The sequence below is a fragment of the Martes martes genome (assembly GCF_963455335.1).
Source record: "Martes martes genome assembly, chromosome: 10".
NCBI lineage: Eukaryota > Metazoa > Chordata > Mammalia > Carnivora > Mustelidae > Martes > Martes martes.
Window position 1 is genome coordinate 13,954,506 of NC_137898.1, and position 27,052 is coordinate 13,981,557.

The 27,052-nt window shown below is 39.8% G+C and overlaps 1 protein-coding gene across 1 annotated transcript in view; it reads left to right on the forward strand.

The window, feature by feature from the left end:
- Positions 1 to 6,040: 6,040 nt before the first annotated feature.
- The window catches only part of LOC308350702 (fatty acid desaturase 2-like protein FADS2B), a gene marked incomplete at both ends in the record, with an annotated part of 39,601 nt that continues 18,589 nt past the window's right edge, over positions 6,041 to 27,052 (forward strand). The window contains 5 exons of the mRNA XM_080816213.1: positions 6,041 to 6,352; positions 14,744 to 14,854; positions 16,330 to 16,527; positions 17,969 to 18,070; positions 24,098 to 24,223. Coding sequence (XP_080672339.1) covers positions 6,041 to 6,352; positions 14,744 to 14,854; positions 16,330 to 16,527; positions 17,969 to 18,070; positions 24,098 to 24,223 — 849 coding nt within the window. The remainder of the gene's footprint in view (positions 6,353 to 14,743; positions 14,855 to 16,329; positions 16,528 to 17,968; positions 18,071 to 24,097; positions 24,224 to 27,052) is intronic.

Consider the following 27,052-nt stretch of genomic DNA (forward strand, 5'->3'; position numbering starts at 1 on the left):
CAGAATGTTAAATTTTGCCACTTTAATTCCTATAAAAGGTACATTATTCTGTGATGCATAGTATGTATCTCTACTAGTAAGTTCCTAATGCTTTGTTCAAGCCTTATATAATAGTGGTACTGAAAATAAGGGTGTTTAAATTCGAGATAACCAATAAAATGATTTTGATAAATTTAATAAATTATTTTATTAAAATAAAATTATTTTAATATATATTTTCAAAACACCTCCAGAGCCTCCTCTACTCACATATCATATGAATCACCATAGTGGATTCCTATGTCCATCCACAAGGACCTATCTAGATTTTGCCCCCAAGCAACTTGTTCTGGCAGGTCAAATCTTCCTTCTTCACTGTAATTCATACACACGCACTCTCATACACATGGACTTAGGGGAAGTACCACCAAGATCTTGATGAAACACAATGCTAGTTTTCTCTTCACCTGGACAGACATAGTTATGAATCTCTGAAAGGTCTGCAGAAAGGAAGAAGAAAGGAGAATGGAGAAAAGAGAGGGAAAGAGGAAAAAAAGAGGCTAGCCTGGGATAGAGAAAAAGAAAAGGAGAGAAGTATCAAAACATCAGCTGTGGAAAGAGCCAAGATGCCCTTCAACAGATAAATGGATATAGAAGATGTGGTCCATATATGGAACAGAATATTACCCAGCCATCAGAAAGGATGAATACCCAACTTTTGTATCAACATGGATGGGAGTGGAGGAGATTATGCTGAGTGAAATAAGTCAAGCAGAGAGAGTCAATTATCATATGGTTTCGCTTACTTGTGTAGCATAAGGACTAACATGGAGGACATTAGGAGAAGGAAAGGAAAAGTGAAGTGGGGTAAATTTGTGGGGGAGAGGAAGCATGAGAGACTGTGGACTCTGAGAAACAAACTGAGGGCTTGGGCGGGGCAGGGGTGGGGGGATGGGCGAGCCTGGCGGCGGGTATTAAGGAGGTCATGTATTGCATGGAGCACTGGGTGTGGTGCCTAAACAATGAATCTTGGAACACTGAAATAATAAAATGAAAAAAAAAAATATATCATCTGTGGGGGCTCCTGGGTAGTTCAGTCAGTTAAGCATCTGCCTTAGGCTCAGGTCATGATCCCAGAGTCCTGGGATCAAGCCCCACCTCCGGCTCTCTGCTCAGTGGGGAACCTGCCTCTCCTTCTCCCTCTGCCTGCCTCTCTGCCTACTTATGTTCTCTCTCTCTCTCTGTCAAATAAACAAATAAAATCTTTTTTAGAAAAAGATATCAGCTATGGGATAAATCAACGTGTTACAATCACATCTCCCCACAAACTCGACCTCACCCATGTACTGCAGGTATACACTGGCAAACATGGCTTCTGCCTCCTGGAGCACAAAAGACCTCACACAAAGTTCAGTGAACCTGGGGACCATGGCCAAGGATCTCATGAAACCACACAGTAAACTTACAGTGTCTGCTGACGTCGACATGAGACGGCATTGACTATTACTCAGCAGGAAGCAAAGTCGCCAGGAGATAGTAAAACAAAATTGTGGTGACCAGGGACGTGAAGCCACCTTAAGCATGACCACTAGGGCACGCATTTATCTTTTTTTTAATATTAGAGAGTAGAAGCAAATCACCTCGATCTCCACCACTTTTGAGCCACAGAATCCCTGGCACAGTGTTGAATATATTCAATCTCTCTGAATCTGCTTTCTCCTACCTGAGAAATAGAGCACATAGCACTTCCCATGCCACTCTGGTAAGAAGTAAGTAAAATGAGAGAGGTAAAGATGACGGACCCATGCAAACACTTAATGAATGTCTGGTTTTGCCATGTGTTCTCTCTATAAATGATGTAGATTAGAGACCAGTTAAAGGCCCCTGGCAATCCTGAAACTCAGTCCATTTTCCTAATCCTTCGTTTGTGTGTTTATTCATGTGCTTGACAAATATTGGGTGAGAACCTAATTTCAAGACGGACTGTACAAATAGGGGGATGAGACTCAAACAGGCAAAAGCCCTTGCCCCCCTTGGACCTTAGAATTTAATCCCTGCTCTGTCCTCTGTCCTTCCCCATTCCTTCCTTGACTGTTGGAACATGAATTCATGGGTGTTCATGTTCTCCTTCTCAGGAACCATCTTCTTCCTCCCCGTGAGATAGGGGAGACCACCGCGGAGTCTATGAGAAGAATAGACCATGTTGTTGCACAATAACCCGGCCCTTGGCAGGACCGGGGCCGGCCAAACAGCAACTGACAGGGGACCAGGTGGGTGCTGGAAGTGTCTGCAACTCGGGCAGTTCTTCCTGAATGTCAGCGTTGAGGCAATGAGATGCTTCAAAGCCAAAGCACCAGTAGCTAATGAGGATATTTTCCAAACTGTTGAAATGAAAAGAACTTCGGAACAGTTGTCCTGGGAAAATGGGTATGCATTTCATACAGTCACCCCATTCACAGAGCCAGAGCATACCCTGAGCCAAATGAAGCCCTGAGGAAAGCAGGTCGCAGGTGATCCTGACAGTGACACTCACAAGCATTTATATAATGTCAGTCCTCCAGGAGCTCTAAGCACTTTACAAACAAATAGGTAGGCTAGATAGCAACTAATCCTGGCAAGTCAAAGAATTGAATCCCCTACAGTCAGTCCACCATGCTGCATGATATTGTGATTAATAACAATGGTTTCATTTTTCGCTGTGCCTCGATGGATCCAGCTGGAATGGATCTCATGGAAAACTGGAAAATCTTTCACTCAGCATAAAATCACAATGGTTATAATCACAGTTTCTGCATTACAACCACATTTCCAGCTTCGTTATCCTTTTCTCTCTTTTTTTTTTAAATTAACATATAATGTATTATTTGCTTCGGGGGTACAGTTCTGTAAATCATCAGTCTTACAGAATTCATAGCACTCACCAATTTCATTACCTCTTTTAAACTTCACAACACTTTAAAAAATAGGCAGAATGGGTATCATTATACCCAATTTAACAATGGCAGAAACTGAGGTTCAAAGAGGATAAATGACTTCAATAAAGATGATCAGCTTTTAAGAAGGAAGTAGCGTAAAAGAGGTGTGATTAGTTCTGCTAAGACCAGAGTTTTCGTGCTCTCTGTGCAGTTTTCAAACAAGTGTTTCTTTCTCCCTTAGTGATAGAGCTTGAATCCTCAGGAGAGCAAGTGGCACTAGCACTTACTGTAGAATTTCTTTTAAAAATGATTCTTGGGGCGCCTGGGTGGCTCAGTGGGTTAAAGCCGCTGCCTTCAGCTCAGGTCATGATCCCAGCGTCCTGGGATCCAGCCCCGCATTGGACTCTGCCCAGCAGGGAGCCTGCTTCCTCCCTTCTCTCTCTGCCTGCCTCTCTGCCTACTTGTGATCTGTCTGTCAAATAAATAAATAAAATCTTTAAAAAAAAAAAAGAGTAATAGCAAATATAACATTTATTGAGTTTGTCCAGGTGTTAGGCACTACCCTAGCTTCTTCCAATACATAATATAATTTAATCTTCTTCATAAATTCATAAGTATGGTTTTCGCTCACCCCACTTTGTAGAATAAGAAAACCTATGCACAGAGATCATAAGAATCTTGTGCAAGAATACTCAGCTTAGGTATTTCTGAATCCAGAGTTTATTTCCAATATTATAAGAAGGCTTCCTCCCTCCAAAACAAGCAAGTACAAAAGCTTTGAAAAAATGAGTAGCTACACTCAATACCCATGCAAGTACAGACAAGAAACCAGCAATTACAGAAGTCCTGCTATGTGCCAAGTGTTTCCAACACAACACCATTTGGGGGGATGGGAAAATCCTTAATCATCTCCCCCAACACACACCCATACTTCCCATCAGTGTGTTTACATTCTATATACAGCAAAATGACATTATCTCAAGCTTATATAAAAGGCCAGCCTACTTCCCTAGGCAAGCCATTTACCAGCCCCCTGACCAATTTCCAAACAGATTGTTGCCCTCAAACTTCAATTACACTGAAATTCTGCAGGTTTCCTGAAGGTATGTGTAGAGCGTACAAATACCCAGTATATATATGTTGGATTCATGAAACTTCCATACAAAAGTCATGGAAACCGTTGAGGGTTTCTGTAAATACCATAGCGTTTATGTTAATTCATTGTAATACTGAGAATAGTGCTTCTTTCATTTTACAGATGGGAAAACTAAAGCCCAGAAAAGTAAGTGATTTGCATAATGCTCTACCGCTAAGAAATGGTAAACAGAAATATGATCCCAGATTCATCTAGCTCCAAAATTCATGCTTTATGTATTTTTTCTGGATCCTTATTTTTTAAAAATCTGCTTTTTCTAAATTATAAAAGTAACATGTATTCATTGATAGAAATCTGGGAAATGCTACTAAAAATAAAGATTTAAAAAATGTTTCAATAACACTATAATCCAAACTAACGGCAACATTTTAACATTTTCCCTTCCAACCATATACTATTCAGTAAATAGAATTTCATCAACTGATTATTTTCATTATATTGTATACATAAGCCCATGAATTTAAAAATTCTATAAAAACTACTTTTTAAAATATCTATATAATATTCAAAATATACATAGTTCATTTGCCTTCTTTTTATTCCTGGACATTTAGGCCATCCCTGATTCTTAGCAATTATAAACAGTACTAGAATAAGCTCTTAGCATATAAATTTTGGGCTGAATTATTGATGATTTACTTAGGACTGATTCCCAAATATAAGAATGGATGTTTTCTGTTATTTCATGCTGCTTCTTTTCTTGAAATTAAGACCCTTCCCCACCACCACCACTATATTATCCCAGAAGCTCTCCTTCTGCCTCATTTCTAAACCACTGAGTTAAGTTACTATCATATATGTCTAGACCCTAGGTTTGAAGAACGAAAGGTGAAAAGTTGGAGATCTGGAAATTCTGAATTCTACAGCAATTTACTTATCAATGAAGTGATTCCGGCATGTTACCTGAGGTCTTCGGTTCATGTTTTCTCACCTGGAAAATGCAACACTAAGAGTACCTCCCTCAAAAGACTAATGTGAGGATTAAATCAAATATAACATGTGATGAAGGCTTTGTAAACCATCGTGTCTTCTGGCAAACATCAGTTGCTGTTCCCTTTAATAGTACGACAGATTTAGACAGCCTTCAACGATAAAAGAGAAAAACTAGTTTTCTGCTCATTGGCTTTTTTGGTAAATCTAAATCATTCTTTTAAAAATGTTGTTTTTAGAAAAGTTTGCAAAACTCAGGGAGAAATAACAGCTGTCACAAAGAACACTTCCCGGGGCACCTGGGTGGCTCGGTGGGTTAAAGCCTCTGATTTCGGCTCAGGTCATGATCCCAGGGTCCTGGGATCGAGCCCCACATTGGGCTCTCTGCTCAGCAGGGAGCCTGCTCCCTCCTCTCTCTGCCTGCTTCTCTGCCTACTTGTGATCTTGGTCTGTCAAATGAATAAATAAAAAATCTTTAAAAAAAAACAAAAACAAAAAAAAACAAAGAACACTTCCCAAGTCTACCAAGCATTCATGCCATCCTGGAGATTTTGAAAGGTTTTGCTTTTCCCATGGGGAATTAACAAACCTAATGCCTCCAACCACAAGCATGCCAGAGACCTAGTGAACCTAACCCCATGGAGTAACAGTGTAGCCCAGTAACCTGAGGACAGCCCAGTAGCCTGAGGCTTGTCCCTCCAACCTGGGGCGGGCCACAACTTTGAGACTGATTGGCTCAAGTTCCTTCCTAAGGGGTATTTAATGCTGAAGAAGGATGTTTCTAAAACACCTGCCAGCAGAGAAAGGAGACGTGAGGAGAGACAGTTGGTCTCACCCCCCAGCCTCTATCAGTGCAGAAAAGATTCAGGACAGACAGAGACGTGAGAAGCTGGGGACGTACACACTGTCAGGTTTGTGAAGAGGTAACTAGGCTAAAAAGAAGTGTTCCGGGCAGACATCACATTGTAGTGGAATAAGAAAGAAGGAAAAGGGTCATTTTATGATCCATTCAGAGGCAAGGATTAGAATTTCAGGAGTCAACCCCTGATATTTCAGGACAATGACGCTTGAAGACAAGCAAGCAGGTAATGGGAGAAAGAGTCAGCAGTATCTAGATGAGGAGCAACAAGCAAATGCGAAACCAGTAACAACTGGGAGAGGTGAGGATTCTGTAAAGCAGGGGGCAGATGAGAAATGTGACATACCCAGAAAAGTCCTCAAGTTATACAGCTGGCAGGAGATCCGGAGACACAATCATGAGGCTGATCAGTGGCTGGTGATCAATCGCAAGGTCTACGATGTTACTGAATGGGCCAAGAGGCACCCAGGTGGGCACAAGGTCCTCAACCACTACGCTGGTGAAGATGCCACGGTAAGGAACTCAGAGCTCTGTCCTCTCTCTTCCAGCTACTGGGTGACGGAGACTTGGCTCTCTTCCCCAAAGTGTGTGTGGGTGTGTGGGTGTGTGCGTGTGTGTGCTCAAACTCCACAATTGCCTATCTCCTCCCAAACCAATTTTACAGGATTCCTATCCGGCAAGAACCTGAAAGCAAATTAAGCCTCAAGTTTAACTCTTACTTGGGGATGAGCTCAGATGTTGACAGTGGATACTGTTTGTATATTCTGGATTTTGTTCTGCTCTTGGTGTTTTGTTTGGATTTGAATTAAAGTCACTGCCTATTTTGCTTTGTTTTTTGAGAATAGTTGACACAGTGTTAAAATTAGTTTCAGGTGTACAGCGTACTGGTTCAACAGCGCTATATATTATGCTATGTTCACCAGAAGTGTGGCTACCATCTGTCATTGTCTTTTAAGAAGAAAGTAACAAATGGATGAGTAAAATCGAGGGGAAAGAATGTCTGTGCCTAAGGAGAAATTTCTCAGACTCTTATAAATGAAGTGTGTAAAAGACAGATAGTGATTCATCTGATAGGTATAAAATGTTAATAACAATAATGCAAACCTACAATTAAGGACGGTGATTTTCTAGTCCAAATCACAGAATCAGCTCAGACAATCTGTTGCCAAAGATGTGGGCTTTCCGCCACCTTAGAAATCACTGATAAAATCACTCAGCTTGAGACAGCTGGGCTGATAAATATGTAACTTCCTGATGATGTTTATCTCCCAGAAATTAGGAAAAGACTATGATTATGCATTCAATTCTAGCCAACAAGGAGGAACTGAGTAATAAAAAAAGAAAAAAGATACCATCAGAACTTCAGGGGAAAAAACTCATGCCATCTAAGGATTCATATCTTAAGAATGAAAATCCTGAGCATGGTCAACCATGTACCTTAGACATAAGGTAAATAAATCCAAAAATATTCAGAGAAAAGATTCTTGCAAAGGAAGTTGGCTTGAGAAGAATGGGAGGTTCTGAAAGAATTCTGACAAATGTAATATTCCATAGCTACTCTGAATTCAGGGAGCCTGAACTTTGGAAGTGATTGTGTGAACATGGGAAAGTTATTGAAATTGTCTCAGCCTCTACTTCATGATTTGCGAAACGGGAATGACCTTACCCGTCTGACCGGTTTATGGTAAATGGGACTAATGTTTATAAAGTCCTTAGCACAATGCCAGACACTTAATAAAGTTTCATTAAATTGTACCTATTATTATTTATCTCACTGGCATCCCTAGCCTCACAGGTGTAATTTTATTTCCTGTTTAGCACCAGTTTAGAAATTCTGGTTGTATTTGGTGTCACGTGATTGAGGAAAGATGAAACCCATGGTGGGGAAGCATCGTGCTCCCTAGTGAAGGAGAGCAGAATGTATATAGGACCTGCAGTCAGATGCTTACTCTACAACTTAAGAGGTGTTTACAGGTTGTACCCTGAAAGGCAACTGTGGACCAAAGCAAGTATGGTCTCTCTGTGTGCTGGCCCTGGACCCAAAGGTGCCCAGAGGGGACACCTTTCTTTTATTTACATGGAAACTCTTCTCCAAGCTTCCATCCTCCTCACAAAAGGTGACTAAGGATAGCCTTTCCCATAGGATGATTAATTCATTCATTCATGTAGCCAGCCATTCTAAAACCTTTGTTAAGGGTCCAGCCTAAGGAGTATGAATACAGGCTTAGGAATGAAAAAGGCCTGGCTTGTATCTGAGTTCTACCACTTACTGAGAATGCCTTGAGGGGAGATGGCAGAAGCCCTTGGACCCTCAGCTCCTTTATCTAGAAAGTGGAGATTATAATACCTTCATCTTAGCCTTGTGAAAGTCAACAGTGCCTGTGGTGTTTGGCACAGATTAAACTTTTTTATTTTTTTATTACTTTATTCTGATATGGGTTGTAATCTTCTCCAAAGAACAAACAAGAAGACAAATGAGTCCATAAAACAAAATGGGTACATCAGCTCCTATTACAGCATATACAAGTTATCTTACTGTTTTTGAACTATGTGATCTGAAACTAAAGACACGATGGGACACCTGGGTGGTACAGTTGGTTGAGTGTCCGACTCTCGGTTTTGGCTCAGGTTGTAATCTCAGGATCATGGAATCCAGCCCCGTGTCGGACTCCATACTCAGCAAGGAGTCAGCTTAGGACTCTCTCTTCCTCTCCCTCTGCCCTCCCCTACCCACCAAAATGGATAAACAATTCTTTTTTTTAAAATAATAATGACACGATGCTAATAATTACACTCTAGGCCTAGTCTTCTTACCTGAGAAGAGCTTACAGGAAAAGTCCAAGTAGGATTGATTATATAATTAAGAATATATCTATATGATGGGCTGTTTTTGCAATTATTGAAATGAGATTTACAAAGCTATTGGAGGGCATGACATGAAACACTACTTGGTCACAAATTTTATGTAAGGCAACAGTAGGAAAAGAACAAATGCAATATTGTGATGCATGCACATCAGCAGCATGTCCAGAACAAACAAAGCAAGTTAAGTATCCTCCTTAACTCTGGACAGCCACACTCTTTTTTTTTTTAAGATTTTATTTATTTATTTGACAGAGAGAGATCACAAGGAGGCAGAGAGGCAGGCAGGGAGAGAGGAGGAAGCAGGATCCCCGCTGAGCAGAGAGCCCAATGCGGGGCTCGATGCCAGGACCTTGGGATCATGACCTGAGCCGGAGACAGAGGCTTAACCCACTGAGCCACCCAGGTGCCCCTGGACAGCCACACTCTTAAGAAGGGTGCTGAGAAACTCGAGCACTTTCTTGTGTGGGTCAAAGGTCAATTTGACAGACAAGGGATGAGAAAAACTTAGAGGAAATATAGAAAAGTCCATTTCATCTATTTAGAGGACTACCATGTGGAAGACAGGAGTATTGTGTGCAACTCCAAAAGGGTGGTATGGAGCCAAGGGAGGTGAGGCTAGGGTAGGAGGTGGAGAGGATATGCACAGAGGTGGAGTGAAAATAGGATTCACATCAGGACTAAATACCCAGCCAGAATGGGCATCCCAGCTTAGCCATTTCCTCTGCTTAGCACAATACTGGCACATAGTATATGCTCAATTAACATCAGTGACTCTCATGGCATGAGGAGGAGAGGTTGGAGAGGAAAGGTAGAGAAAGAGAAAAGAGAAAGGGGAGGAAAGGAAGGGGTCTTAGAGTGCTGAGCCATGTCTTGCTTTTCTTCCTCTTCTTCCATTACACATAGTGACCGCTGCCCTAGCACGGCATCCCTCCCCACCCCCAGCCACCACAAAAGCAGCCAGGATTTCTAAGCTGTTGACGAAAAGAAAGTAATGATCAGTAATCATAGTTGCATCTTCTCTGGGAGGGGAGCAATCTTGAGAAAGAACAAATCTAGAAGCATCACACTCCCTGATTTCAATACATACCACAAAGCCATAATAATAAAAACTGTGTGGTATTGGCATAAAAAACAGACACATAGATCAATGAAACAAAATAGAGAACCCAGAAATAAACTCACACACACATGGACAATTAATTTATGACAAATGATCCAAGAATATGGGAAAGGACAGTCTCTTCAGTAAAATGGTGTTAGAATAACTGGACAGCTACATGCAAATGAAGGAAACTGAACCACTCTCTTGCACCATACCCTAGAGTTAAAAATAGATTAGAGACTTGAGCACAAGACCTGAATCACCAAGGAAATGCAAATCAAAACCACAGTGAGGGGTCACCTCACACTTGTTAGAATGGTTATTTTCAAAAGACAAGAAATAACAAGTGTTGATGAAGATGTGAAGAAAAAGGAACTCTCGTACTCTATTGATAGGAAAGTCATTTGTGCAGCTGCTATAGAAAACAGCATGTAAGCTCCTCAAAAAATTAAAAATGGAACTACCCCATGATCCAGCAGTTCCATTTGTGGGTATTTGTCTGAAGAAAACAAAAACACTAACTCAAAAAGGTATTTGCTCCCCCAGGTTCATAACAGTATTATATTCAATAGCCAGGACATAGGAACAACTTAGGTGCCCACCAACAGATGAATGGATAAAGATAACATGATAGATAGATAGATGATAGATTAGTCAGCCTTTAAAAAAGAATGAAATCTTTCCATTTGCAACATCATGGATGGACCCAGAAGACATTATACTAAGTGAAATACATCAGACAGAGAAAGACACATACCATATGATCTCACTTATCTGTGGAATCTAAAAAAGAAAACAAAAAGTCAAGCTCATAGATACAGAAAGCAGACTGGTGGTTAGCAGAGGCAGGAAGTATGAGATGGGACAAAAGGGTGAAAGGGTTCAAAAGTACAAACTTCCAGTTACAATAAATAAATCATGGGCTGTAATGTACAGCATGTTGACTATAGTTAATGATACTGTATTGTATATTTGAAAATTGTTGAGATTAAATCTTTAAAGTTATCATCACAATCACAATCACAAGAAAAAAAAATCGGGGGAACTATGTAAGGTGACAGATGTTAACTAGACTTATTGTGGTGATCATTTTGCAATGCAAACAAATATCAAATCATTCTATTGTATACCTATAACTAATATAATGATGCTTATCAAGTATACTTCAATTAAAAAAATGAAGACCATTAAAGAAGGAACAAAATAACAGTTTCATTACACTATAATTTGAAAAGCTATTGGAGTTATGGGAGCCCAGGGGAGATCATAAAAAACTTTCCTGAGTGAGTTAGGAGAGGCACTATAATCTGAATCTAGAAGGGTAAGGAGGAGTTTTTAGAGAAAGAAAATGGAGGAAGGCAGTCAAGGCAAAGGAACCAACATGAAAAGCTTCTGAACAACAGAGAGGCATGGAGTGTTTATTGAATGGGGAAAGATCTGGTGGACAAGATGGTTCATGAAGGGTAATGGTGAATGTTAAGCCTGAAGAGGTAAATTGAAGCCACAGGCAAAATGATTTAGGGGATTAAAACCTAATGTGTAAAGTTGGGAAATGAGATTGTATTTGAAATGGAAACAGGGTTTAAAAAAAAATGAAAGAAAGAAAAGAAAAAAAATTGAAAAGAAATTAAAAAAAAACTCTAATGTGTAAAGACATCATTACCATCTGCTCAACAGATAGATACTGGTTTTTGGCATCATCCCAAAACAATCTGCCATCATTTCTTTCTTGAAAGGCCTTTCAGAAAAAGAATTGTGCATGTTAAGGCTGGAATAAACCTTTACAGCTTCATGGCTTTAAAGTCATGAAGCCTTTAGTTCAAATCCCAGCTCTACTATTTACCAATTTATTGTGGCATTGCGGACAAGATGTTTCTCCCCTCTGAGATTTGGTGTCTTTATCTTTATATAAGGCGAGAGGGAGCCTCGTAGAACTAAGGTGTTGATTATGAGTTGGCCCATAGGGTACCCCGTACATAGGATACATTCAACAGTTGTTGGCACTATCTCCTCTCCCCTTCTTTTTAATCCCCTCTTCCTCAGCAGGATTATATTATTACCCCTATATCCTTTAGCAGGATTATACTTGCCAATAGTGTTAACAATATAGACTACTTTTACAGGTCTTTCAAAAGAGGATTTCACAACTTACACAATATCCAGCCTTTATTAGGAAAGTCTTTTAAATTGAATAATCTAAGACTACCTGAACTCCTGGGTTTTACTGCTCATCATTACAGTGAAAAGACTTCCACAAAGCAAGACAATGCCTATTATTCTGGAAAAGTCTGTAGGTTTTCAGGATCTCTTATCATAATACTACCTGCAAATCTTGCTGGAAGTCAGAAAAAAACAAAAAAAGGAACAAACAAAAAAACCCCAATGAACCCAGAAGAATGGTATTGTCAGCACATTGTTCAAGGACTCTGCATGACTGCTCAAAGTAACTTGAAATCTCAACAGCTTACCTTTCTTCTGCGCTCTTAGCTTGATCCCTCAGAATGTTTTCCATCCTAATGTGCTCTTACACAACAAGTAGAATAGGATTTTTCACTATGGACAATCCTAAAATACTTTAATCACCTTCTTAATCATTGAATGGCTCTCTTTCTGGTTTGGGGAACTAAGTTTTAGACTTGTAGAATATAACAGCTAAGAAACACATTTGAAATCATACAGTGTAGACTTTCCCAAGGGGGTCAGAGGAAGTGTGCAGAAGCAGAATGGACAGTTGAGCCTAGACTGGTTCTAGCAAATACAAAGCCCTTTTTACATCATTGAATCTAGAGACCCTTAGGTGATGGAAGTCTAAAGAGTTGATATTATACCCCTCTAGTTAATGTTATTCATTATATAAACACCTTCTAAGTAGGCTTGTATGTAGTTCATAGATGTATCTAAAGTTGCTTTACACTTTGAAGATGGAGGATTCATTATATTCACTAAAATAAGTGAGAGCTCATACTACATTAGGCATTGGAATATATGAAGAAAATCTACGTATTGCTGTATTGAAGAGAAGGTGCGTAGTAAGTTCTTAGAACCAGAAGTATACATACAAGAAAGATGGCTGAGGGGCACCTGGGTGGCTCAGTGGGTTAAGCCTCTGCCTTCGGCTCAGGTCATGATCTCAGGGTCCTGGGATCGAGCCCTGCATCGCATCGGGCTCTCTGCTCAGTGGGGAGCCTGCTTCCTCCTCTCTCTCTCTGCCTGCCTCTTTGCCTACTTGTGATCTCTGTCAAATAAATAAATAAAAATCTTTAAAAAAAAAAAAAGATGGCTGATATGTATTGAGGATTTACTATATGCCAACTGGATTCAAGTTGATTCACTTAATCCCTACAATAACTTTATGAATTGGTGAGCTGTTATCATCACCCTTATGTTAGAGAAAATTGAAGTACAAACAGGTAACAGGACTTGTCCACAATTACACAGATAGTAAATAGAAACCAGAATTTAGAGGTAGGAATGCCACTCCAGGGTCCACTTTCTTGGTGAATGCTATGGAACGCCAACCAGTGCTTCAGAGTCATATGTAAGACTTCCATGCATTCAAGTTACAATCTTGGTTATATTTCATCATTTTTAATCACTCCTCTCCCCAAAGCCACACTAGCAGAAAGTCTAGCATCTACCTCTTGGAAAATTCTCCTTCCCCAAAAACTGATTAAATCCCTGGGGTGGAAGAGAACATTTCTTACTTCCAAATATAAGCAGGACATAGGAACCACCACTGTTTCTCATAGCCTCTACGAAGTGCTACTTAACATGGAGCTGAGGTGGGGGGAAAAAAAAAAAACTCAGTTGGTCACCTCTCTTCTATGCCTGGCTGTCACAATGCTTTGCAGAGATTGTCTTAGAATTTTTTAGAAAAAGTGACGAGACCCCTTCAGTGTCAAACTGTGCCAAGAGTGTACTACTTTAGACGCACACAGACCTCAGAGCTGCACTCCCATGCTCTCTTGTGCTCTACAGTACCATTGCCAACTTTAACCCATCCTTGTTTAGAAATAATGTAATTCAAAGGTTTCAGTCTTCTTGGCTTTGGCCAAGAACCAAGAGGGAGATTTGATGGGAGATGGGATTTTTGTTTGTTTTGTGGTTTTTGGGTTTTTTATTAATTTATTTTCAGCGTAACAGAATTCATTGTTTATGCACCACACCCAGTGCTCCATGCAGTATGTGCCCTCCATAGTACCCACCACCAGGCTCCCCCAACCTCCCAACCCCCGCCCCTTCAAAACCCTCAGATTGTTTTTCAGAGTCTATAGTCTCTCATGGTTCATCTCCCCTTCCAATTTCCCTCAACTCCCTTCTCCTCTCCATCTTTTATGTGTGCTCCAGATAGTGTGAGCAAATTCCACCAAGCCTGACATTGGGCTTTCAAGAGTCACCATGGGGTGCGCCTGGGTGGCTCAGTGGGTTAAAGCCTCTGCCTTCAGCTCAGGTCATGATCCCAGGGTCCTGGGATCGAGCGCCTCGTCAGGCCCTCTGCTCAGTGGGGAGCAGGCTTCCCTTCCTCTCTCTCTCTCTGCCTGCCTCTCTGCCTACTTGTGATCTCTGTCTGTCAAATAAATAAATAAAATCTTAAAAAAAAAAAAAAAGAGTCACCATGGCTTATTAACTCAAGCTGACTACTTCTGGTGCTCAATAAAATAGTGATCTCTTTCAATGCTCAGGAATGTCCTGGATGTATTGGGCTTGGCTAGTGAAGCAGTGTGCTAAGTAAGTGGGTCTCAAGCAATAGGCTTTCAGAGAGGATTTCCAAGAGTAATTCTGATTTTTCAACTTGAAACATCCACCTGGAGATAGAAGAAATCCTCCATAACAGTCTACTGATTCCCAAGATGGGTGCAGGATGAGGTAAAGAAGGGGACTATTCTGCAGGTAAGTGTGTATCTCTTAAACATCTAACAGTTCTCTCTGACTTACAGGATGTCTTCAGAGCCATGCACCCGAAACTTGACATTGTAAAAAAATACCTTAAGCCACTGCTTATCGGAGAGCTTGCCCCAGAAGAGCCCAGCCAGGAGAGAAACAAAAATGTGAGTGAGGTCTTGGGACCCAGGAGCATGTGGACGGGTGGAGATAAGAGCCAGTTGACTTTTTCCTGATATATCCAAGAACTGATCATTTTCTGTGAGACACCACTCATTATGCCTGGGTGAGCCTGCTGTACCATGAATGAGTAGATTCTGCATATTTCAAAACAATGTTATCCTCCTTGGACCCTCAAACTCTTAAACCTCTGTGTGAGAAAAGAATGAAATTTTTGGTCCTGCACCAAACAATAATTCCACGTCTCTAAGTACCTGCTTCGTGCCAGGCAATGTACACATACAATTTTTTTCAGTGGTTGCTTATAGCTGTTTGATGTCTGTATCTATGTTTCCTGCTAAAGTAAATTCCATGAGAGCAGGAAATATGTGTGTTTTGCTTATCCCTCTGTCCTCAAGCACCCACCTGCCCAGGATCAGACATGTAGTAGAGACTTCTAAATTGCTATTGAATGAAAGATATGGATACATCCTAACAGCAGCCCCTTTTAAATTTGGTGAAATTATAGTCCAGGGAGAATAAATTACTTTCTGGAAGTCCCACAGTTGGTGGGTCAAAGAACTGGGACTCCAAGTCTCTTCTTTCTGGTCCCAGCCCTTAGGTATTCCCAAAGAAAGGTGCCACTCTTTCTTTCTCTAATACTTTGGCTACCTGAATACTGTCTTCCAAAGTACAGGGTCTTTGTAAGATTAAACATTCCTTTGGATGATTTTACATAAAGCTTACAGAGATTTTAACTAACATCGAGCATTTATTTTTCTTTTTTTTTTCTTTTTAGGCAAGTTGTTTTGTTAAAACCTGTTTACATTCAGTTTAATTGTTAAGAAATAATTTTTACTGAGTGCTGATCCATACATCAGTGTGAGGAAGATAGAATAAGGATTATGTTTCTGCTTTAAGAAATGAGGACACAAACTTGCCAAGAAGCAGTAGAATCTGAGGACACATAACAGGTTTGGGGCAGACCTCAGATGAACACTTACACTTACCCTTCAGGTCCACATGCATCCCATACAGCTATGTGTCAGGATGCACAGCCCTTAAAAATCTTAAAAATCTTAAAGAAAAATAAATAAATAGATAAATAAATGGCAACTGTTAGATACAATAGCCTCACCCACCCCCCAAAACAAACCCAATTCTGAGTTCCAAAACAGTTTGAGGACAGTTTACAAATCACCATTCATCTTTCTCTTCTCCAGAAAAAAAAAAAAAAAAGATATATATATATATATATATATATAATTTTTATAATATACATATATATGTAATCATAACCTTTTAAAGGTTTTGTTTGCTCATGGTTTTATGTTTTTAATTTTGTCCAATTAAACATATTAATATCAATAAATTTCTATGCATTAAAATTAAGGTATTAATAAGCTTATAAAATAGATTATTCATTGTGTTCACTTGTGTTCCCTGAGGGAACTAATTCCTTCCATGAATATTTATTTCTCAGCCCCAATTGGTGGAAGATTTCCAAGAACTGAGAAGAACATTGGAGGCCATGAACATGTTCAAGGCCAACTGGGTGTTCTTCTTCCTTCACTTGGCCCAGATCTTGATTTCGGAGACCCTGGCTTGGCTAATGGTGTGGTATTTTGGCAATGGCTGGCTTGTGACAATATTCATTTCCTTCCTTCTCTTAATTTCCCAGGTAAGCAGGTAGCCTAAGCTCGGGTGGTGGCTTAGAGGGAAGGTTCAGAAGGTTTCCTTCTCTCTCTAGACTGGCATCAGCTTTTGCCTGATGCTTCCTGGCAAGCTACTTGTCAGCATCTGACACAACTTGCCAGACCCCAGTTCTTTTTTCTGTAAAAGTGGAATAATAATTGCTTATGGAAATATTCTGGACTAAACAAGTTAACGTATAAAATGCCTAGCAGTGATGGTGACTAGCACATAGGAAATATTTAATTTATGACACATGCTACTTTTCACCCAATTCTCTACATACCAGTTCAGTAACTGGAGTCTTTTCTCAGCCATGTAACACTCACCTTTATCTTGTGTTGGTCTTCCAATCAACAAATAGAGAGAGAGAGGCAAACCAAGAAACAGAATCTCAACTATAGAGAACACACTGATAGTTACCAGAGGGGAGGGGGTTGGGGGTGGGTAAAATAGGTCATGAGGACGAAGGAGGGCACTTGTGATGAGCACTATGGAGGTTGTATGCAAGTGTTGAGTCACTGTATTATACACCTGAAACTAATATTATATTGTGTGTTAACTAACTGGAATTTAAATTTTTAAAGAAGAACATATGGGTTCCACCATCACAGAGCACATAGCAGAACATAGCACATAGCAGAACATTTGATAAATCTTTGTTGAATGAAGTATGAATCTCTGAACATGGCCTTCTGTGAGCACAACACTGTGTTGTGGACGTGAAAAGAAATGCACCCAGTTCTTGCCTTTGGGAAAAGAGTCTTCAAGTGCAGGAGATTGATGCTCAAATTGCTAAATATACTACATAACAGAATGACATTAATGCTAAGGAGAGGAACAAGTATGTGCTGTTAAAGCAGAAAAAGGCATTTAATTCTCATTGGAATATCTGGGAAAGTTTTCCATGTTAACTCCAGAAGTTTATGCTAATTTTTTCTTGAAAAGTCAACTTGCTTTTAAGAAAGGAAATAAACATTTCTTGGTGCTTAGCATAAGCCAGGCACTTTACTGGTATTTAAGATACCCAATGGTCCATGAGTAAGGTATTATTATCCCTACTTATCAGAAGAAGAGCTAAGGTTCAGAGCTACTGAGTATCTTGCCAAGATCCATGCAAAACTTACATGGTGAAGAACAGTTAAGAACCCAAATCTCCATGACTCCAAAGGCCGTACTCTTTCTATTTCTCACTGGAAGATTTTGACAGTGGCAAGGAAAATGTTCTAGGCTGTAAGAACCCCATGAACAAAGGCACACAATTAGGAAAGAACCCAACATGTGGGAAATAGAAAGTGAACATAGCTTGGGGTCAGATGAGATCCCCCACCATTCCTCTCTAGAGGTCTCCTGAGTCTACAAGCAGAATTATTTATTAATTTCTTCTTGACTCTCCCCCAATTTCTCTAACAACAACTTCTCTCTTCTAGACTCAGAGTTTTTTTCTGCAGCATGATTCAGGACACCGTTCTGTGTTTAAGAACTCCAAGTGGAACCACCTGATGCAGAAATTTCTGATGAGTCATCTCAAGGTACAGGATGTTAGGGGAATGTGATGGGATTCTCAAACATCATTTCCTAATGCAGTGGTTTCCAAGTTTGTGAGCTCAGTAAAAAATGTTTGTGCACAAATAGATTTACAAATAAGTGTAAATATACTAATAATGTAGATACTATATATATGCTAATATGTATATAATATTATAGCACATATGCTAAAATCGGGATGTTAAATTTTTATGGAGATAAGTTTATTTTTATTTAGGAAGTTCCAACATCTTTTCTTACCCTAATAAACTCTTGGCCCAATCCCTGAAGCCCCATTAAGAAACCACCTCACAGGAGAAGGATTGTACCTTTATAAATGAAGATGTGCCTCGTAAAATCACGAATGGGAGCGTTCATAGAAGGGGTCTGAACATTTACTGCAAGAAAGCTACAGGAATCCAGCAAGACTGATTAGTTTTGGGAGAATAGGGTGTGAAGAAATAAAGGAAAGGCAGCAGAATAGAAAAAAGTGGAAAAAAAGAGAATGGACCAGAAAGGTCAGATGGCACCACTCAGGAGTCAAGGACTACAAACCCCAGACTGCTAGAAAAAGCAGTGGTGACGGTGACAGTTGACCTTGTCTCCCTTTCCAATTCAAACATAAGATCCAGGAGGGCAGGCACATTGTCCTATGTGCCACTGCAATGCAGCACCTAGCAGAGTTCCTGGCACATAGTAGGCCTTCAATTTCAATAGCATTTGTTGAGTGGATGCATGGATGGATGGATGATTGGATGGTTTTGTGAACCAAGGTAGCAGTACAGGACTGCTAGGAATGGGTTTTAGCCTGGCTATGATAAGGCTCCTTGTGTGATCTTGACTGAGTCATATCCTATCTCTGGTTTTCAGTGTTCTCATCTCTAAGATTAGGACTTAAACTGAATCTGTGCTTTTCTATGACATTCTAGGATTTTTTTTAAGATTTTATTTATTTATTTGACACAGAGAGAGATCACAAGTAGGCAGAGAAGCAGGCAGAGAGAGGCGGAAGCAGACTCCCCGCTGAGCAGAGAGCCCGATTTGGGACTCGATCCCAGGACCCTGAGATCATGACCTGAGCCGAAGGCAGAGGCTTTAACCCACTGAGCCACCCAGGTGCCCTGACATTCTAGGATTTATTGACTATGTACTCTGGCCCAGAAGGGAGGAAGTGCCTCTGAGCCTTCCACTAAGCCAAATCTTGCATTTGAGCCAGGTCATTTTAGGAAAAACTCATAAGCACTATTCAGAGCCTATGTGTTTTGCTTTAACACGGTGGTTTTATATTGAATGGTAAGACACTTAAAATCACAGCCTTATCAACCCTCTTTCTGGTTGAGCAAACTAAGTTTAAGTAGATTAAATAGCACAGACTTGGATCTAGATTCATATTAGAATTATGTCTGTTACTCAAATTGGTTAGAATGAATAATATATTGTCATTTTATGTGCCAAGTCTTATTTAACTGGAAAATTCCTACAGGTACACTGCTCTGCCTTCTATCCACCAGTGTTGGATTGACAAAACATTTCTGTATCCATTCAGAATCTTTACCACAGAATAAAAGCAAAGATAGTTTCTTCTGTCCTTGTGAGAACTAGGTAATGGGCTCTCCAACTCTCTCTGTTTTGAGGAAGCCAGAGGAAAAGGGGGACTCATGTAGCCTGGAGATAACTGAGAGTTGACTCAGTGCCAGTATATGCAATATTTCAAGCTCCATCCTCTCTGGTGCTTTTAAAAAGTCACTGCTTTCCCATTGGTTCAAATTCTTACACTGCTCTCTCTCTGTAAATTGTGTTGCCAGAAACAATTTTGCACTAGTTGAAGTGAATATAACCTTGATGACTCATGAATGAAGTAAGTAAATGGGAAATACTCTAAAAAGCAAATCGAGTATACTTTGCACTTTTGCAGGCAAAACTAGTGAGTGAATTTTGAGAAAAATGAATATAGGCTTCACTCTGTGCAGGAGAGAAAACTATCCAGGAAAGATAGGCAGGCAGGAGGGAGATAACAAAGAAAATTATAATATAAGCAGCAACAACTTCACCTTCTATATACATTGTTGGGTCCCCAATGTTGGGTCCCTCAATAATGGGTCCATGATTAAAGGAGCGAGACTGATACAAAGCGAAGGTCAAGCAAAGCTTTATTTCATGCCAAGCATCGAGAATCAAACCGACCGGCCCGGGCCACGCCTCTTACAGAGAGCGTGACACCTCCCTGCCTCACAGACTAACTTTTATAGGGCAAAGGCCATGTGGTTGAGCTTGGCCACACACAGGTGGCCAATGAGATTGCAATACACAGAGAAAGCTGCACAGTCATGCTAGGTCACACATGGGTGGCCAATTGAACTACAATTCACCCCATAGTAAACATTTGAACTAGCCTATCACCTTGGTGAGAATTGGCACCCAAAAGGCGGGGCCCACACTCCGTGGTAGCTAGGGAGACAGTATGTAAGTTTTACTGATTGGATGTCTCCACCTGACCAGACTCATCCCTGCATTCGGGCTGTTATCTCTACCTGACCTGACCCACTCTTGTATTTGGGCTTTGTTACCTGGGACTGGTTTCCTGGACTTGCTTTTAAATAAGTTCCTCTGGGGGGTCGGGGGGGGGGGCAGTGTCAATTTAAGTTCTATTGCATAAACAACAAAATGGCTGTTCAACCGAGGTGGGACCGCTCTGGCTAAATAGGCCCTTACATACATTACAACTTTAAGTTTTAAAAAACTTGATTTCATGTCAATTTACCCTCCTCCTGGAAAAGCACAGCTACTGAGTTGGGTTTTGTTTTGGGTTTTTTTTTTGGGGGGAGGGATTTTTTTTTCACTCACTGCACTAAGTAAATGTGTATGCCTGGTCTTCATAGCAATAAAAGAACCCTTGTGAAAACACACTGCTAAATATCTGCACACATTTTGGATTTTTGTGCAATGCCAAAATCTAAATGGACTCCCTGTGGTGTATCTTTCAACTCCCCTCCCCCAACACCCAGTATGCACAGTTTGAAAACTATAAGAATCAAGTATATTATAGGGACAAAGAGACAAAATATTTGATACTAAGACCTACCTTGAAAACTGGCCTATCCTGTTTCTATGACTACATCTGAAAATAATTTGGGAGGGAGGAGTCAGGCATGTTATTTCCTATAATCCTCTTCTTACTTATTTCACAGATGAAGATTTTGTCCGAGGCCCCACACATCCAGTAGCAGGGATTTGAATTCAAGCCAAAAAATGGCTTCAGGCCAAGGCTTGGATTCCTCATACTGCACAGAAAAAGGACCTCACTTGGAAATGAGAAATGACTTTTAGGGTAGTTTCTAGATGGCATTTGGTATGGGGCAGCCTATTTGCATGCAGCTAATAATCTTCACATCCCTGTGGATCAGTCTATCCCTTGGTTCCAGTAACTGTGACTTCCAGACCTAGGGGTGAGGGTAGAGCTAGCTGCTTTAAATTCCACTCACAATTATTCTGACCATTGTTCTAAGCTACAGAACCTTGAGCTGTCAAGATCTGCCCCCCAACCTATCATGAATCAAAACTTGTCTCTCCTACTACCAGTTTCCACAGATAGTCATTGACTGCAAAGGTACAGTCAGCTGATGGAAAAGGCCAAAATGTTGGCTCTCAAAAGACTTAATTAACAAAGTGAATCACTGCTTATTACAGTGTCCTTGTGTGTTTATTGCTCCTATTAAGGTTGTATGTTTCATAAATGAGGGAAACCCATTTTATCATGTCTGACTTTGTATTCCAATGTTTGACTCAGTGTCTGGTGCATAGGATCTACTTCAAAATAGATAATGAGTGGGTCAATACAAATGTACAGCTGTAAGAGTGAGTGGGCAGTATGCTGTTTTGATGGAGTTTTAGAATATAAGTGAGGTTTGGTGGGGTGGGGTCCAGAGCCAATGACCAAGAAAGAATTCTTGAGACATATTTGGTGCAAAATGGTGGTTTATTAAAGCATAGGGACAGGACCCATGGGCAGAAAGAGCTGCTGCCCTGGGACTGTGAGGAGTGGTCCATTATATACTTGTAAGTTGGGAGGGGGTCAGGGATAGCATAAGTCTTTAAGGAATTTTGGAAGCAAGGTTTCCAAGACCTTGAGGGGCTAGCTATTGTTGGGAAAAAGGTTGTTCATTACTGGTAATAAAACCTTTGTCATGAGACCCTTTAGATGTGTTTCAATGGGCCATATGCTTGAGAATGATTGTCAAGACTATGTTGGAGTGTTTAGAGATAAAGTTTTCAAAAGAATTTTTAAAGTAGACTTCAGGAGCCTGGTAGGGGGTGGGGTCAGTCAGGCTAGGATTGCCCTTTGCCCTTAGCAAATCCTCCAGGTGGAGGTAATTGAGTCCTTAGAGGAATGTCACTCTGCCTTTTCCAAGGGCTTGTCAGTGGGTAAGGAAATTTAATAATTTTTCTTCTGCCTCTGTTTCCCACATCAATTTGATGGGATAATGCAGAGTTCAATGGAGCCCCAGAAGAGGGAATAAAAATTGATGAGTACACATTGAGTTTGACATATCATGAGCCATAAAAAAGGAAATGTTTGGAAAGTGACTGCCCTTTCAAGCGTGAGATTCAGGGGAGAAATACGGGAATGGAGGAAGAGAGATTTTACTATAAGAATGGTAGGGGGTGTTAGAGGTGAAAAGAGAGTATCTCTCCTGATGGATTGGGTCAGGAAAAGTTTGCTAAGAGAGGGCTCTTCAACAAGGACCATGGAAAGACAATGTTAACACTTGCAGATTTTCAAACATACCCATCCCCTTCTACAGGGGATGTCAGTGTCTAGACCAGCATAGTCCAACAGAAATATAATGTAAGCCACATTAAAATGACATCAATCACTTTAAATTTTCTAATAGCCAAATTTAAAAAGGTACCTATATTACCCCATAGATATGTATTCAAAATGTTATCATTTCAATGTGTAATCAATAGAAAAATCATTAATATGGTATTTTAGACTCCTTTTTTCATCCTGAGTCTCAAAATCTAATATTATACACATACAGCAAATCTTAATTTGACCAGTCATACTTCAAGTGCTCAATAACCAGCATGTGGTTCCTGGCTACTGTATTGAACAGTGAAGATCTAAAATACATATAAGCCAGTTACTGAGGGAGGTCAAATATGCAATAAAAAACAAATGCTCTTTATTCTTCTGTAGTGATTAATGTAATAGGGGGAAAGAAGAGAAATTGAATATCTCAATGTACCAACATTTTACATATATCGCCTCATGTCTCCCCAAAAAACTAATGGAAGTAAATGTCATTATATTACATTTACTGAAGATGGACTAGAGCCTCAAAGAGAGTGAAATTTACCCAAACCACACAACAGTATTTATACATTCAGGACATGAAACCACATTGACGTACTTCCAAATCTTAGCTCTATTAAAATGTTCAGACTGTAATTGAGAGAAAATCACAAACAACCTAATCAGAGATGATTTGAGGTTGACATCAATTCAAATATTTTTATTCTTTATTTTTATATGAGAGCATTGAAGCCTGAACATGCAATCATCTGAGTCAAGCCCCCCTAAGAAATCATTTTAGATCCATGATTCTTTGAAATACTCATTAAAGCAGGATTCCTAGCACCATTGTGTTCCCCCAAAGCTAATTAAAATTTTAGAGCTGAGTTTTCTTTATTTCTATAATAAGAATACTCTCTGCCCTACCCACCTTTAGAATTTTTTCAAATGAGGAGCCACCCCTAAATAAAGAGGGATGGAAAAAATTTTCATTGCAACAGGTTTTTATGAAATTTCATAATCAGAAATTGCATTAGTCTGAACGTGTGTTCCTGGACCACATAGTTATTTGTTTGTAGGTTTTGAAAGCCTTTGTCCAATGAGTCATTCTATGGCCTGGGGCAAGTTCAAGAAGCTCAGATGTCCTTGAATTTAGAGATGCATGCAGTAAACTCTGACAAAGAAGGACATTTCAGAAGAGAAATTTCACCACTTATAAACTCTCTCTTCTCCTCAGGGCCTATCAATAGAATGGTGGAATAGCCGACACTTCCAACATCATGTAAAAACAAACATCTACCCCAAAGACCCAGATACTGATGTAGGCGCACTTTTCCTGGTTGGAGATATACAACCTGTCAAGGTAGGTTTACAATTCCCAAGCACATGAGAAATGTTCCTGGGAGTGGTTCCTGGAAATAGCTATGATCTTGTCCAGGAAAAATCAAGCAGGAGGTTCCCACTTTAAGCACATTCTCAGAGCATGTCTCCTTCTTTTAAGTCTAGGACACAGATATGAAATAATGAATCTGGGGTTGTATGAAGAGAGATAGATGTAGAGCATGTGATTCTATGACCTTGAAGGACATCCAGCCAACCTCCTACAACAGGAAAAATGATAACTCATCACCCTGCTTGAGCAATCCTGGTGACAAATCCCTGCCCAATGGCCATCATTACCTCTGAGGAGACACAAGATAATGTTAGATAATGAAACCAGGTGACTAAGGTTGACAATGACTCTCCAAAATTTAATGAGGATATGGAGTCATTCGTTCAGAGAAAACATGTTGGTATATTCAGTAAGCATTAAAGCACAAATACCTGAATAACTAGATTTCTCAACTAATTCTAGCTCAGTTAGAAAAGGCTATGCTGGTATTTTTAGTTTGTATTTATTTGGTTCATTTATATGTGAACAGCCCAAATGCTTTGTAAGACACTGAAAGATCTCACCACTAATTTGGACTTCTTAAACAAGGAAAAGGAGGGGGAAAGTCAATTCTAGCATTTCTCAGTTGCTGGTTTTTGTGTGCTTTTTTTTTTTTTTTTTTTTTTCCTTAACCTCAACTTAAAATCATCATGTGAAGGACTTCTACCAAAATTTTTAGGAAAAAGTTTTACCTCAAAAAAAAAAAAAAAAAGTACAAGGATAATCGAAGAAAGGTATTTTTCCTCCAAGGAAAATGATACATCCTGAGAGTCAGGTACTTAGAAAGAGGCTGCTATTTATTAAAAGAATTTAGGAGTTTTATTAAGAATAAAAGAGTATAGCTCTGTCAGTTGCTGTCTGCACTTGGCACCATATAAACGAAAAATTGTGCAACTTTTTGAAAGTAAGTTTTCCCAGCTTTGGAAGACCCAACCTTCTCCAGGTGAATTAAGAACCAGTCTTTTGATTAGATTTAAAAAAAAAAAAAAAGTCTCTCACTGTGATCATGAATCAGTTGCTTTTGACAATGGCTAAAACCAAGCTGGAGTTCTGTGATGGTTGTGGACTCCTATACTCATCATCAAAAATGTGACACTTATTTCTCTTTCTTTTTTAATTGTGTTATGTTAGTCACCATAGAACACATCATTAGTTTTTTGACACTGATTTCTGTAATCATCCCCACAGAGCAAGGATTTGTCTTACTGAATTTTATGAAGCAGGATGACCCTCTCCAGAAGTACCTTCTTTAGGACTATATGTTCAATACATGCTACCTCTTTACAAATGATGGAGCTCACCACTCCAAGATTTACAGCTGTTCTTGGGACATGTCCCTAGACCTTATAGTTCTATGTGATATAATTTCAAAGCTACTGCCTAAGGCATTGCTTAAAATTATTTAAACTCTAAAATTCAGTTGTCTTACATAAAAAATGGTTCTGAAGAGCTCTGAACTTTCCCTTCCTTCTCATTTTACTGCCAACCTTTCTACCTATGCTCATGTTCTGCAAGACATAGAGCCCTCCTTTGGAGTGGTACTCAAAATCAGTCTCCATCTAGGTGAGCCATTTTCCATCTGCTCTTTTTTCCATGTTTCCCACTACTTAAATATCTGGAGGTTTGGGAGTAACTGCAAATAGCTCTTATAACATTATCACCGTGATATTTTTTATCTATGACAGTAGAGAAGAAAGAGTCAACCCTGCTATCCAAATATGAAAAAAAGTTTATAGGTAGGAGGGAAGATATCAACAGAAAGGGGGAGAGAAATCAAATGTTGCCCATAGTGTTGTGACCAAGTGAACTATAGAAAAAAATACAGAGATGTAAATTTTCATTCATTCATTATTTCTTTCAACTAAAGATGTATTGTATGTTTACTAGGTATTGGAGACAAAACCATTACCTCTATGTCTCCCCTCAGGGTATTTGCTGTCCTTGTGTGCTGAGCAAATGCTAAAGAGACTACTAGAAAATGAATAAAATTCCCAGTATTAAGATTATATGTAGGGGGACGCCTGGGTGGCTCAGTGGGTTAAGCCTCTGCCTTTGGCTCAGGTCATGATCTCAGGGTCCTGGGATCGAGCCCCGCATTGGGCTCTCTGCTCAGCAGAGAGCCTGCTTCCCCCTCTCTCCCTGCCTGCCTCTCTGCCTACTTGTGATCGCTCTCTGTCAAATAAATAAATAAAATCTTTAAAAAAAAAAAAAAAGATTGTATGTAGGGACACCTGGGTAGCTCACTGACTTAAGCATCTGACTCTTGATTTTGGATCATGATCTCAGAGTTGTGAGATCAAGCCCCACTTCAGGCTCTTCAGTGGGCATGGTCCCTAATTAAGATTTTCCCTCTTCCTCTCACTACACCCACCACCCAAAAAAAGATATACATAATATCATTATGCTTTAGAAATAGTAAATTGCAGTGTTAAATCCATGATGAGAACATAAAGGAGGAAAGATGGGACAGATAAGAGGGGCCATGCCTATATCTTTTATCACATGACCACTTGATAAATATCTGTTGAATGAATGGATGGAGATGGAGACTGGCTTTAAGCAGAATTCTAAACACCACAGTTAAGATGAGCTAGTAAAATTCATCAGAAATACTCCTTTTTATCACACTCCACTCCATATAAGGACTAAAAGTTTCAAAATGACTTCCTTAGGAAATTTTTTTAACAAGAATAGTTGTGGGTTTTCTATTAACATATGATGAATTATCTGTTTCAGGGGTACAGGTCTGTGATTCATCAG